At 48.7% G+C, this 12850-nt stretch overlaps 1 protein-coding gene across 25 annotated transcripts in view; it reads left to right on the top strand.

The window, feature by feature from the left end:
* The window catches only part of LOC110568866 (ATP-binding cassette sub-family C member 11-like), a 92457-nt gene that overhangs the window by 68191 nt on the left and 11416 nt on the right, over positions 1-12850 (top strand). For 11 of the 25 annotated variants that reach the window (XR_010344812.1, XR_010344810.1, XR_010344809.1 and 8 more), the window contains one exon: positions 11827-11986. Coding sequence is in view for 2 of the 25 variants with exons in the window: in XM_064383013.1 (XP_064239083.1) it covers positions 2151-2275; positions 2386-2523; positions 4927-5038; positions 8606-8686; positions 10170-10359; positions 11827-11986 (806 nt within the window). In the remaining 23 variants the exon portion in view is untranslated. Of the gene's footprint in view, positions 1-2055; positions 2276-2385; positions 2524-4852; positions 5039-8605; positions 8687-10169; positions 10360-11826; positions 11987-12850 lie in introns of those variants that run through there. The other 14 variants (XR_010344806.1, XR_010344805.1, XR_010344808.1 and 11 more) reach the window with 5 other exon arrangements.

Genomic DNA, 12850 nt, shown 5'->3' with positions numbered 1-12850 from the left:
ACAGTTTTGATTGCTTTAGCTTGAATATTTAACAAAACATTCTCGATATAAAATTAAAGGCATTTTAGAGGCAGAAAAAGCAAGGAGGCTCTAAACCTACCCCTCCAACCCTCACTTCCCCACCCGCTAGAAAGCACACATGCATGTGAACTACACTTCCTCAGCAGTATCCAGGCATTTGTGGTGAGAGCAGCTACAGGGAACACTTCCTCGCTCCAATAATTACATTTAGTAGTAGTCAAAATGTGTTTCCCTCCTCTTTCTGTGAGTTTGGCTTTAATAGATACCATTGGCTTCTATTCATTTCTACTTCTTGCATTATAGCTTGAGAAGTACATGGGAAAGGTGGGTGGCCATTCGGTCAGTGCCGTGAACCTTTTTTTGCCTTCTGTGAAGAGTCACTGTGCAGGCTTGGGGAAGCCTCAGAAGGCCTGATTGGATCTTGGTTTTGATCTTAACCACTTGGGTAACCTTGAGTAAGTCACAAGGCCACTTCCTCTTCTATGATCTTCAGTTTTCTCATCTGCAAAACAAGGACACCAAACTAAATGCTTTTTTGCTAGAGCCCTTGTGGTTTGAAATGTTGTTTGATCTCCACAGGGCCTCATGTCCGCTGGCTGTTAGAGATCAGCTTGGAGGCACCACCTTCAAGAAGGGGGCAGTTATAGCTAAGTTTGACCCAAGGGTCCAGATCGTGTGCAGTCACAGTGGGATTGCTGCTCGTAATCTCTGGCAGTTCTGAGAAAAATGGTCCCATCTATAGACAATAATAAGAGCTGGTATTGGTAGAATGCATACTGGGGGTGAAGCAGGGCAGCCAAACCCTAGACTGGGGCTTAGTCCATGAGGGTTCTTGGCTTTTCCCAGGGAAGAATTCAAGGGCAAGCCAGTGGTAGGGTAGAAGAAAACAGCTGTACTGAAGTGTCAGTGTTGGTGTTCTGGCAGTGTTGCCAGTGTTGCAGCTCTGTGACTCCCTGCAGAGCACGGCTATCCCGTAGGCAGTGTGCCTAGAGCAGCAGCTCAGGGCAGCTTTGCAGTCATATTTATACCCTTTTTTTTTTTTTATTTTTATTTTGGCAGAGTCCCGCTCTGTCACCTAGGCTGGAGTGCAGTGGCACAATCTGGGCTCACTGCAACCTCCACCTCCTGGGTTCAAGCTGTTCTCCTGCCTCAGCCTCCCAAGTAGCTGGGATTATAGGCACGTGCTAATTACAGTGCCCAGCTAATTGTTTTTGTATTTTTGGTAGAGATGGAGTTTCATCAGGTCAGCCAAGATGGTCTCCATCTCCTGACCTTGTGATCCGCCCGCCTCGGCCTCCCGAAGTGCGGGGATTACAGGCGTGAGCCACTGTGCCTGGTCTATTTATACCCACTTTTAATTACATGTAGATTAAGGGACAGTTTATACAGAAGTTTGTAGGAAAAGGGTGGTAATTTCCAAGTCATCATTGATGACCCAGAAAGGGGTGGTAAGTCTTGGGTGTTGCCATGGCAACGATAAACTGACATGACATACTGGTGGCGTACCATATGGAAAATGACTTCCACCCCATCCCTGTTTTAGCTAGTCCTCAATTTGGTCTGGTGTTCAAGCCCCTACCTCAGGGGCAGGCACCACTCTGAGCACTTTCAATGTATTCTCTGTCTCTCTCTCTAATAGCATTACAGGATATAATTCATATACCATACATTCACCATTTTAAATTATATACCTCAGTGTTTAACATATTTGAAGAGTTGTGCAGTCCTCATCACACTGTATGAGGCATCGTTTCCATCCCCATTTCACTAACGAGGAGCTTGAGACTCAGAGGAGCTCAGTACCTGCCTGAGGTCAGACAGCAGTAGGTGGAGGAGTCAGGTAGCAGTGGAGCCCAGCAGATGGACTGCAGAGCCCATCCATGCTTTTAAACCATTGCTCTACACTGCCTGCCCTGGAGACCCCTGGGATTGCATCCTGTGGGTTTTCAGAGTCAAGGGTAACAGACATCTTCATTCAATCTCAAGGAGGGCCTGCAGCTCCTCTCATGGTCCACGTTGATTTTGTCCCTGCAGGTTTTCCACTGCCCTATGAGTTTCTTTGACACCACCCCAACAGGCTGGCTCTTGAACTGCTTCGCAGGGATGAGCTGGACCAGCTCTTGCCCATCATGGCAGAGGAGTTCCTGCTCCTGTTCTTGATAGTGACCACCCTCCTGTTGATTGTCAGTACGTTGTCTCCGTATATCCTGTTGATGGGAGCCATAATCATCGTTACTTGCCTCATTTATTATATGTGAGTAGATTCTTTTTGCTTGTGACTTGGGGAGTGAGGCTGGGACCAACCCAGACTAGATGGTCCCAGAGATGGACAGCCCAGGTCCCTCACCTCCACTGTCCATGCAGGATGTTCAAGAAGGCCATCGGTGTGTTCAAGAGACTGGAGAACTACAGCCGGTCCCCTTTATTCTGCCACATCCTCACTTCTGTGCAAGGCCTGAGCTCCATCCATGTCTATGGAAAAACTGAAGACTTCATCAGCCAGTGAGTCCTTCTGCTGCCATTTGAGAATGCTGGAACCGCAGAGGTGGTGGGGAGTGGGGAGGGAATAGAACATGTGAAAATGGCATCATCTTCAAAAGCATCCGAGAACACATTGTTCTACGTACTTATTTTTCTGAGCCTCCAGAGCCTGCTGAGCCATTATATCATTTATAAGAATGCAAAATGTAAATGATAGGAAAAATGTTTGTAAACTTTAAAGACCTTGGATATATTGTCTACATAGGTACATATATGTAAACATACGTTCAATGATAAGGTATACTATCACGCAAACACATCTTGCATTATGTTATTTCTTTAACTTCCAAAGAAGTAACTAACTAACAAAATGATGAGGAACGATAGCTTTCTAAATAATAGAACTTCGTTCACTACTCACGCCATAGATTTGCCTCCTAAATGTTTGTTGAAACAAACAAGCAAACAAGTCCTAAGGTTGTTGTTGAGGTTTCATGGTGTAGTATGAATTTATCTGTTTTTAGACATCAATCAGATATGGTCTTCACCTACAAGAAGTTGAGAATCTGGTGGGAAAGGGAGAAACAGGCACATGTTTTTGCAATTATACGTGATTGAAGAAGATGGATGGCATAACAGAGGGTCCTATAAACTGCCTGAGAGTCCAGAGGGGAAGGAGGTGGCCTGGGGGGATCAGAGAAGGGTTTCGAGAGGAGGTGGCGTCTGATCTGGCCTTGAAGCCCGTGTAAGACTTGGGTACACATTTGGGAGATGGTATGTGCTCAGTTAGCTGGGATATTGGATGAACTGTGGCACCTACTCCCTCAGTGGCATTACAGACCACTCGAGGTCTGTGCAGACTCTAGGACTGAGGCGATCTTGGAGCGGTGCATTCGTTCAGCCCACACTGAGAACCCTGCCTCAAGGTATATACCAAGACAAGGGGACAGAGAGAGACTGGAGGGATTGGAGCTGTCGTTGGGGAAGGTCTCAGAGAAAAGGACTGTGGGCATATATCTAAATGAAGTGTGGGTTGAGCTATGGAAATATGTGAGTAGGAACTCTCCAAGCAGAGGGGACAGTAAATGCAAAGACCATGAGATGGGGGGCGTAGGTTTGAAGGTTAGCAAGGTGGCTTGAAGAAGGGCCACAGAGTGACTAGGGTCTGTCATGTTAAATCTGGGAAGGCCTCAAGGTGGGGGTGACTCAATCAGTATAGAAAGGTAAGGTGGACAGAATTTGGAATGTCTTATGCAAAGGTTCAAAGGGTATAGACAGAGTGAATCAGAAGGGCCACAGTGCTGGCGCGATAGCCCACTCAGATGCTAAGAGGGTTTTAGTTGACATGGAAATGAACATTTAATTTCAATAATCGAAGGTTTATTTCAATGTACTTCAGAAAAAATGCAACTAACACATCAAACCCGCTATTTATGTAATTTAAGGTTGTGATTAAAGTTTCTTTTAACGTACATTCTCAAAGTAAGTAAAATAAGAATTTTAATCAAATAACAGTATAGGTTGGGATTGATACGGAAAACTGTGATGTGGTATGTGAAATGTGGAAATTGGTAAGTCTCTATTGGTTGGAAGTGGCAGAGAAACTAATTCAAACTAGCTTAAAATATGACTTATATATGGCAAAATAGTAACAATTAGGTAGTGGGTATACAGATGTTAATGGGATCACTTTTTAATTTCTTGGTACTTTAAAAAAGTTTCATTAGAGGGTATACAGATGTGCATTAAATCAAGCTTTTAATCTCTTGGTACTTACAACAATTTTCCTAACAAAAGGCTGGGGAGGAGGACTTGGCTTCAAGTGAGGCTTAATCTAGAGACTCAGCTAATGTTCCCCTAGTGTCTTGGTTTCACAGCTCTGACTTCCACGGTGTTATTTTACCTTCAAGCTCTCAGAGACCCTCTGGCGACTCCAGGCTCCCCTCTTAGTAGAAGAAGTAGAAGAATGGTAGTTTCAGATCTCCCATCATCTTGCTGAAAGGGACCACTCACCGCACTCACTCACACGTCCTGGCATTTATTCACTCTCTGTAGTCAATTTAGGGTAACTCACCCATCCCTGAATGAGTCACAAAGGTTGGACAAAGAGCGTGTGCTAAGGATGGGCTTTACCAGCAGAGCCTACTCCTCAGTCTGGGTTGGGAGTCAGGGCAACTCCACGCAAATTCATGGTTGAGAAAGGGGTAGGAAGGAGCTTCCCAGAGAAAAATCAGGGCCTGCTGCTGGGTGTAGGGAACTGGATGCTGCAGGAAACAGCCGGCATCTACCCTAGGGAGACCCTGGGTCAGACGAACACGTGGTTCTCAGTCTGTGCTTTCCTTCTCAGGTTTAAGAGGCTGACCGATAATCAGAATCTAACCACCTGCTGTTGTTTCTGTCTTCCACGCGATGGCTGGCGTTGAGGCTGGAGATCATGACCAACCTTGTGACCTTGGCTGTCGCCTTGTTCACGGCTTTTGGCGTTTCCTCCAGCCCCTACCCCTTTAAAGCCATGGCTATCAGCCTCGTGCTGCAGGTGAGGGGGTGACTCTGTGTGGGGCCTCTCTGGGCTTTGCTCTTCCTTTACCTGGGGCGCCTGGGCAGACTCAGGGGGTCCTCAGGTATTCGATGACACCTTACGTTCTGGCCTCGATCAGGATAGCAATGTTTAGGTACAAAGAGAGCAACCAGGAAACCAAGAGGCCAGGGTTCTTGTTCCAGCTCTGCTAACATGCATCTGTTTGGACAACTCCTTCCTCTGTCTGGGTCTCAGTTTCCCCATCTGCATGGTATGAGCACTGGACTCTGTCGCCTGTGGGCTCCCCTTCACTCCCAGTGTCTTTTGATTCTATTAAATACCTTTGAATACAGACTTCCCAATTCAGAGCTGACCACGAGGAGACAGCAAAGTAGCCAATTGCAGAAGGCGAGCATACACATGCACTCCAGCACATAGATGCACTTCTACACATGTGTGCACTCCAGCACACACATGCACTCCTGTACATGCACACGCATGCCTGTATGGGCAGAGCCTTCTGCAGACACATGGGCCATTCAGACAGCTATGCGATCCTCACCCTCAGATGCCTGGGAGCTTCCACTGAGCTGGTGCTATGCCAGGCACTGGCTGTGCTGTCTTCCAGGCATTCAGTGCTCACCACACGGTATGAGATGAGCAAAGTGGTTAAGAACATGTGGTTTGGAATATCTAGGTTCAAACAGGCTTTGCCCATTATTAGCTGTGTGGCTTTGGGTAAATTGGTTAACCTCTCTGTGCCTGGGATTCCTCATCTGTAAAAGGGAGATAATAAAAGCTTCAAAATTATAGACTTGTGAGACTTATGTGTAAATGTGAGACTTAATGCTTGTAAAAAGCTAGAATAGTGCCTGGCCTGGAATAAATGCTCAATAACTATTAGCTACTATCGTTCCTGTCTTACAAATAGAAAACTTAGGGTTTAGAGAGTTGAAGTAAGTTGGCCATGTTCATGTTCCCACAGCCAATAAGAGACAGGTGTGTGCACGGGCTCACATTCTCTCTCTGTCTGACACACACACATGCACCGGTGCAGCGTGACCCTCAAACCTCCTGCAGTCTGAGGGAGAGGCGCCACCCCAGTGTCTTAGGGAATTCGGAATCACTGAGGCCCAGAAATCCCTCTTGCTGCTGCAGCAGGACACGGACCAGGGGGCAACGCTCAAGGTGAAGGTTGCCCAGTGCTGGTGCTGCCCTAAGCACAGTCCTTGTAGGGCGCGAGGCAGAGGCTCGTCTCTCCCAGGGTGCACCGTTCACAGCAGGCACTTGCTCCACAGGAGACTCTAATGGGAATCTGTGCCTGGGGCACTGACTGCTTCAAAATGGCCCTTGAGGGTCATTCTTTCTTTTCAAGGGCTGCTGTCCTATTTGAGCATCTTATATTCGTCCTGGTAATAACTTCCCAGTTCCCAGTCCCTCAGCACTTTCCAAGCCACCTTCCACACTCTCACCAGAGTAATGTTTAATTATAGTTTTCATCATGTCACTGCCTTGTTCAGAAGCCTTCAGAAGCTCTGTCTCCTGTCTACCACACCTCAGCTGTGGGATCCTGACCTCGATGGGCTCTCTCTGCTTCAGTCAAGCCAGAACCTCACTGACTTCTGCATGCACTTTTGAGAAAATTACATTTGAGCGTTGGGAGGCAGGAATCACACATCACATTGCTTTGCAGCCCTAAGAGGCTTCTCAGTAAATGCCAGAGATACATCTGGCTGCAAGCCAACGAACCAACTCAAAATGACCTCAACCATCTGGAAACTTATTCTCTCACGTAACCAGAAGGCTGGGGTAGGGCTATGCTTAGTTGGCTTATTTAGTGGCCTAGCACAAACCCTTGATCGTTCTGTCTTTCTGTGCTGGCATCCACAGCCTGGCTGTGTCTGGAAATCTATCTGTACTGATGGTCACAAAGGGACTGCTGCAGCCCCAAGCGACACATCCTCACACAACAGCAGTCGAAGGTTGGAGAGGAGATAATTTTTTCCCTGTGTTCCTTTTTAAGAGCTAAGAGAAGTTTTGAAGAGTGTACCCATCTGATGCCTCCTCATCCTGCAATGGCCAGAATGGCATCATGGGCCCACACCTAACCCAATCTCTAGCAAGAGGAGTAGCATTATTGTGATTGGTTTGGATCAACCTAATCATTTCCCTGAAGCATAAGGCCACCAGACACCTGAACATGATGCTGGCAAGGCAGCCTGCAGGGTGTGATCCACTGGGGGCTGGGAGGAAAAGCAGTCTTCCAACCCACCCTGGCCTCCTTTCCAGACTAAGCACCGTTTCATCATGGCGCCCACCTTCTCTGACTTACAGAGGGCTTCCCCTCCTTCCACACCCTTTGTTTCAGCCATAGACAAAGGGCTTCTGGGTGCCTGGATGTATTCTGCTAATGTGCTGCTTTCAGGGCTTGCTTATATAGGCTGTTCCGTTTGGAACACACTTCTCTACCCATGTTTAGCCTGCTACATCTTTCTTCACCTGAAAAATGTCACTCCAGTGCTGATTTTTCCTGGAATCCTTCCCTGTGCCCTCATCTAGGGCCCCTCCTGTGCATCCCAGTGGCATTCTAGGCTTCTCCGTCGTGGAATGCGCCCCTTTGCACTTTATTCTCTGTTGCCTTGTCTGGCTTCCCATCTATCTGGGAGCTCCTCAAGGGCAGGCCTGTGTCTGCTGCCCTTTGGGACATGGAGCCTGGTCCAGCACCTGGCACAGAGCCATCTACCAGAGTTTGTCGAGTGAATGTTTGATGAATGTGTTACCCAGCACCCCCGCATGTCCTGTTTGCCTGTTTCTTGGACCATCATAATGGAGGATATAGACTGGGGCTCCAACCCCTGCTCTGCCTCCAGCTTCTAGATGATTCTGTGGATGTCATTTCTTCTTTTGGAGCCTCAGTTTCCTTATCTTTGGTGCCTCCAATTTCCAAGAGTCCCTAACTCCTTTAGCCTGGGTTTCCCCGAAGGCATGACCTGAGACAGGAACTCGGGTGCAGGCGACTTCTTTGGGAGGTGCTCCCTGGAACCAGAATTGAGGGAGCAGGCCAGTAAGACAGGGGAGGAGGAAATCATCAGGGGAGTGTGACACTGGGGTCCCTGTTCTATGTCACTAGGGCTCAACTGTCTTGGGATCTCCTGATCAGCGTATGCGGTATTCCCAGGACCATGCTCTCAAAGGCTGAGAGATGGGAGCATTTATCTCTGCCAGCTCTTGTTCCCCATCAGTCAAAGCTCATTCTCAGTAGCCTTATGTCTCCTGGGTTTCTGGGATGCCCTCGTGCAGGGCTGGGTGGCTGCCGTGATGTTGGCAGAGGTCTTCAGCAGAAAGACACACAGAGGGGGAACAGCGTCTGGGGAGGTTCTCCCCCAGAACTGCCCATCACAGCGGCAGCTAAACTCAGAAGTGGGCTAAGAGGGCACCAGGGCCTCTGCTCCATTCTTTGTAGGAAAGTTATCTTGGTTTCAGGGGTCACTCGGGGCAATGGTAATCAGTGGTTTTCAGCAGCATTGAGAGCCTGAGCACACCCCAGCAGCCTCTTGAGCCCCAGACACTTCTCCTTCCTTCCAGATGGCATCCAACTTCCAGGCCACTTCCCGGATTGCCTCGGAGACAGAGGCACACTTCATGGCAGCAGAGAGGAATGCTACGGTACATGAAGGTGGTGGACTTCAGGGCTGGGTCTGGCATGGGGAGGTCTGCAAGTTGGGGCATGACTTCTGTGATGTCTGCAAGCCCCACCAGCCCCAGAGCCCTGAGACTGTCCCAGGAAGCTCCAGGCTCCTGGCCCTTCCTCCCTGTCTTCCCTGGACTTTTGTTGACCATTTCGCTGAAGCTCTTCCACAGCTGTCTGCTCACTTTGTCCAAATCCCTCACGGCATTCCTGGGGTGAAAAGGAGATAATCTGTTCCTCTTAGAAATGAGAGGTTTGCCCAGTACAATAATAATGACAATAATCATTGTTCCTATTATTGCTTCTGTTTATGTTGTGGTGGTTAAGAGTGCAGTTTCTGTAGCCAGATTTCCTGGGTTCAAGCTAAGCTTTGTCATTTGAGTCATCGGAATAACTGGGAAACTTATTCAAACTCTCTTTTCCCCATCTCTGCAATGAGAAAGATGATAGTATCACTTCATCGGATCATCACAAAGTTGAAATGATACAACACATAAAGCACTTAGCACACCGCGCAGCCCACAGTGAGGCTGCATCGTGTTCTTTATTATTGGGATTGAGTCCTTTCTGCGGGATAGGCATGGTGCTAAGCCCTTTGTCTAGACTATCTCATGGGATCATGGAACAATTTTATTAGGTTGATTGAATGAGTATCCACATTTTTCATATGAGGAAACCAAGGTTGGGCCAGGCAGAGCATTTGCTTAAGATCACACAGGCTGGGGCTGGCAGCGCCGTCTGCAAAGCAGGTCTCCTGCGTCGTTACAGGAGTGGAATTCATGCTTTGTAATGCCCTGATTTCCTGCCCAGGGATGCTGCCATGACATGGCACCAGCCTGGAGAGCTGTGGCTTGCAGCCGGTGGGGTAGACCCAACTTCTTCTCCCGTGTTTTTTCCAACACACCCAGCTGTATTCCATGCAGAGTGGGCTCGGTGTTAGGCAGATCTGGGTTGAGTTCCAGCCTGAAACTGTGTGGTCTTCAGTAAGTTGTTAAACTTATCTTGAATAAGTTGTTGATCTTAAGCAAGTTGTTGGAGCCTCTATCTTCTCACCTGGGAAATACCTCTAAAAAGGCCTGTCTCATAGGATGAGGATAGAGATTAAGTCTGCACAAGGGCTCTGAGCTATGAAACCCCCCCTAAGGGGCAAGTCTCTGCTGCCTTTACTGTCATTATCTTAGATTCTGCTTCTTTAGAGTCACACGGAAAATCAGGAAGAGTGCTCTATGTTAATAACAAGGGAATTAGCTATGCAGCTTTCTCACTCTTCTGGGGAGAATTTTATGTGTTTTAGGGGATGGGAGTGGGGAATGTTTCTCTGATTACACAGCAGGGGGGCTCGACCTTGGCCCAGGGCAGGCTGGGGTAGGTCACACCCCCTACAGTGGGAAGCTGGCAGGTCCGCAGGGGATGGGCCAAGATGGATGACTATTGATTTCTTTTTCTTTCTTCAAAAACAAGATGTGTGTCTCGGAGGCTCCTTTCCACATGGAAGGCACAAGTTGTCCTCCGGGGTGGCCACAGCAAGGGGAAATCACATTCCAGGATTATCATATGAAATACAGAGACAACACACCCATCGTGCTTAATGGCATCAACCTGACCATCCACAGCGGTGAAGTGGTGGGCATCGTAGGAAGGACGGGCTCTGGTGAGCTGAGCTTCCCAGGGGAGCATCCCCGACACCCCCTTTGCCCTTTGGGCACTAGACCTATTTGGGAGCATGTGTTTGCTCAGCAAAACCCAAGGTTCCTGTGGTCACGAGATTCCAATGGAGGAGAGAGATGTTAAATAGACCAGCAAATAAAGATGTGGATATGACAGCTGCAGGCTGCAGTGGCTGCCAGGAAGGAAATAAACGGGGTGGTATTACGCAGAGTAACGGGACTAATGCTACGGGGCTGTGGATGCCTGGGCTCTGGTGTTTAAGTTGAGGCATGAGGGGTCTGGGCAGGAGCACTTTTGGAGGGGCAGTGCAGGGCCCTGCCAGGGTCAAGAGCAGGAAAAAAGTCAAATCCGACTCCCCTTTCCTCCCTCTCCATCCGTTTCCTGCACCACTCTCATCAGCCTCTGTCTCGTCCTTCCTCTCCCACTTTCCTTTCTCCTCCTCAGTTTCTCTCCCTGTCTTCCTCTCCTGTCACTTTTGGGAGATCTGGCCCAAGTCCCCCTCCCTCTGCCTCTTTGCACTGTTCAGAAGATACTGTTCAGACTTGGTTCTTGTCACCTATCCCCCACCCCTGGGCACCCCAGAGCTGCCTCCTCCAGCAGCCCCCTGGATGATGAGAGCCTTCCTGGTCTCCGTCTCCTCGGCACTCCTGCACTGTTCACACCGTTGCAGCATGAAGAGCTTCCGGATATGTCCTTTTGTGTGTTGTTCCCTTGCTATTTTCCACCTGCCTGCTGATTGGTGGAAACCCTGAGAGGGCTGGGATCTGGCAGAGAGAAGCTGTTAGTAGATTCTGACCCTACTGACGATATTCATTCAGTAGGTATTTACTGAGCACCTACTATGTGCCTGGGAAGCTAAAGGTAACAGGACACAGAGCTTCTACCCTCATAGAACTTAACTTTGAGAACAGGGTTGAAACCTCCAATGCTTTGGGACCTGGCAAGTGACATAGCTGAGTACCATGGGTCTCGGTATGATGTACGGGGAGTGGGGAGGGCGGGTGGTGACCGCAGAATGCCTCTGTTTCAACCAAGTGCTACGCTGAGTTCTAGCTGAGCTGGGGGGATGATATGGGTCCAGTGTTGCCGGTTCTACTGAGTTTCAAGAGAAACATGCAATTTGAATTGTTATATCTAGAATTTTTTTAATTGCTGGCAAGGAATTTAAAAATAACCTTAATGTTGGGTGTATGAAACAAAACACGTCTGTGGGCTGGCTTTGATCCAGAGGTCCCACGTGTGTCCTCTGGCATAGGCTGTATGAAGCTGCTCATGGCTCTGGGTACCACCCGGAGCAGAGACGCCAGCCCTGTTCTACCCTCTCAGGGCCCACAGTGATGAAGAATGGGCCATGGAGGGCAGCGGGCCAGGTGCGATCTCCACGTGTGACCTGTGCCTCCACTAGTGCAGATGCAGGAAACTGAGGCCCTGCTTGGTTCTCGCCCCGCAGGGAAGTCCTCCTTGGGAGTGGCTCTTTTCCACCTCGTGGAGCCCATGGCAGGCCGAATTCTCATTGATGGCGTGGACATTTGCAGCATTGGCCTGGAGGACTTGCGGTCCAAGCTCTCCGTGATCCCTCAAGAACCGGTGCTGTTCTCAGGAACCATCAGGTGAGTGCTGGGCCAGCAGCCAGCTTGTGGAAGTGGGGGTCACAAGACCGGGATTCCAGCACCGGGCTGCCTACAGTGAGCTGGTGACCAATGCCCTGATTTCCAGGCCTCCTTGGCCTGCTGGGCCTCTCATGCCTACCTGGCTTACCTCACTGAAGTACTGTTGAGGATTAAATGAGGCCCTAATATACACAAGAGCACTTTGTAAACCATAATGTTCTACACAAAAACAAGACTTATTTTTATATTTTCAAAACTTGATGGCCATGGTGGTGCACACCTGTATTCCCAGCTATTTGGGAGGCTGAGGCAGGAAGATCACTTGAGCCCAGGAGCTCGGCAGTAGTACACTATGATTGTGTCTGTGAATAGCCACTGCACTCCAACCTGGGCAGCACAGCAAGACCCTGACTCTATTCAAAAAACAAACAGAAAACAGAAACAAACCCCTGATGGGATTGGTCAAATTTCACTACACCATTAAGCATTTTCACTCAGGCTAGTGTCATATTTCTTGTCCAGATATGATTTATTCTCCTCTCAGTGCACTGGGCAAAGCCCCTGGGGGTGTTTTTAGGAAGTGCGTCTTCAATGGTACACATTCTGGACAGGGGTGAAGTGAGGAAGAGTCCAGGCAGCCCAGTGAGTGAAGCAGACAGAACCAGATCTTCCAGCCTCTTCACTACACTTCCTGTGTCATCAGTAGTCAACTCAGGGACGAAGCTTTATCCAGATTAGGCTTCTGCTGACAGTGCCCTTTATCTGGAAGGGAACATAAAGGCGTGGGGACTGAGGAAGACGGATGCATAAAAAGCAGGCTAGGTCCCCCATGTTGTGTGATATTGAAGGAGAATTCTTAGAGTC

This window comes from Aotus nancymaae, unplaced genomic scaffold (genome assembly GCF_030222135.1).
Source record: "Aotus nancymaae isolate 86718 unplaced genomic scaffold, 86718_ANA_hifiasm-v0.15.2.pri h1tg000030l, whole genome shotgun sequence".
Lineage (NCBI taxonomy): Eukaryota > Metazoa > Chordata > Mammalia > Primates > Aotidae > Aotus > Aotus nancymaae.
Note: the sequence above shows the minus strand (reverse complement) of the source record. Positions and strands in the feature narration are given on the sequence as shown.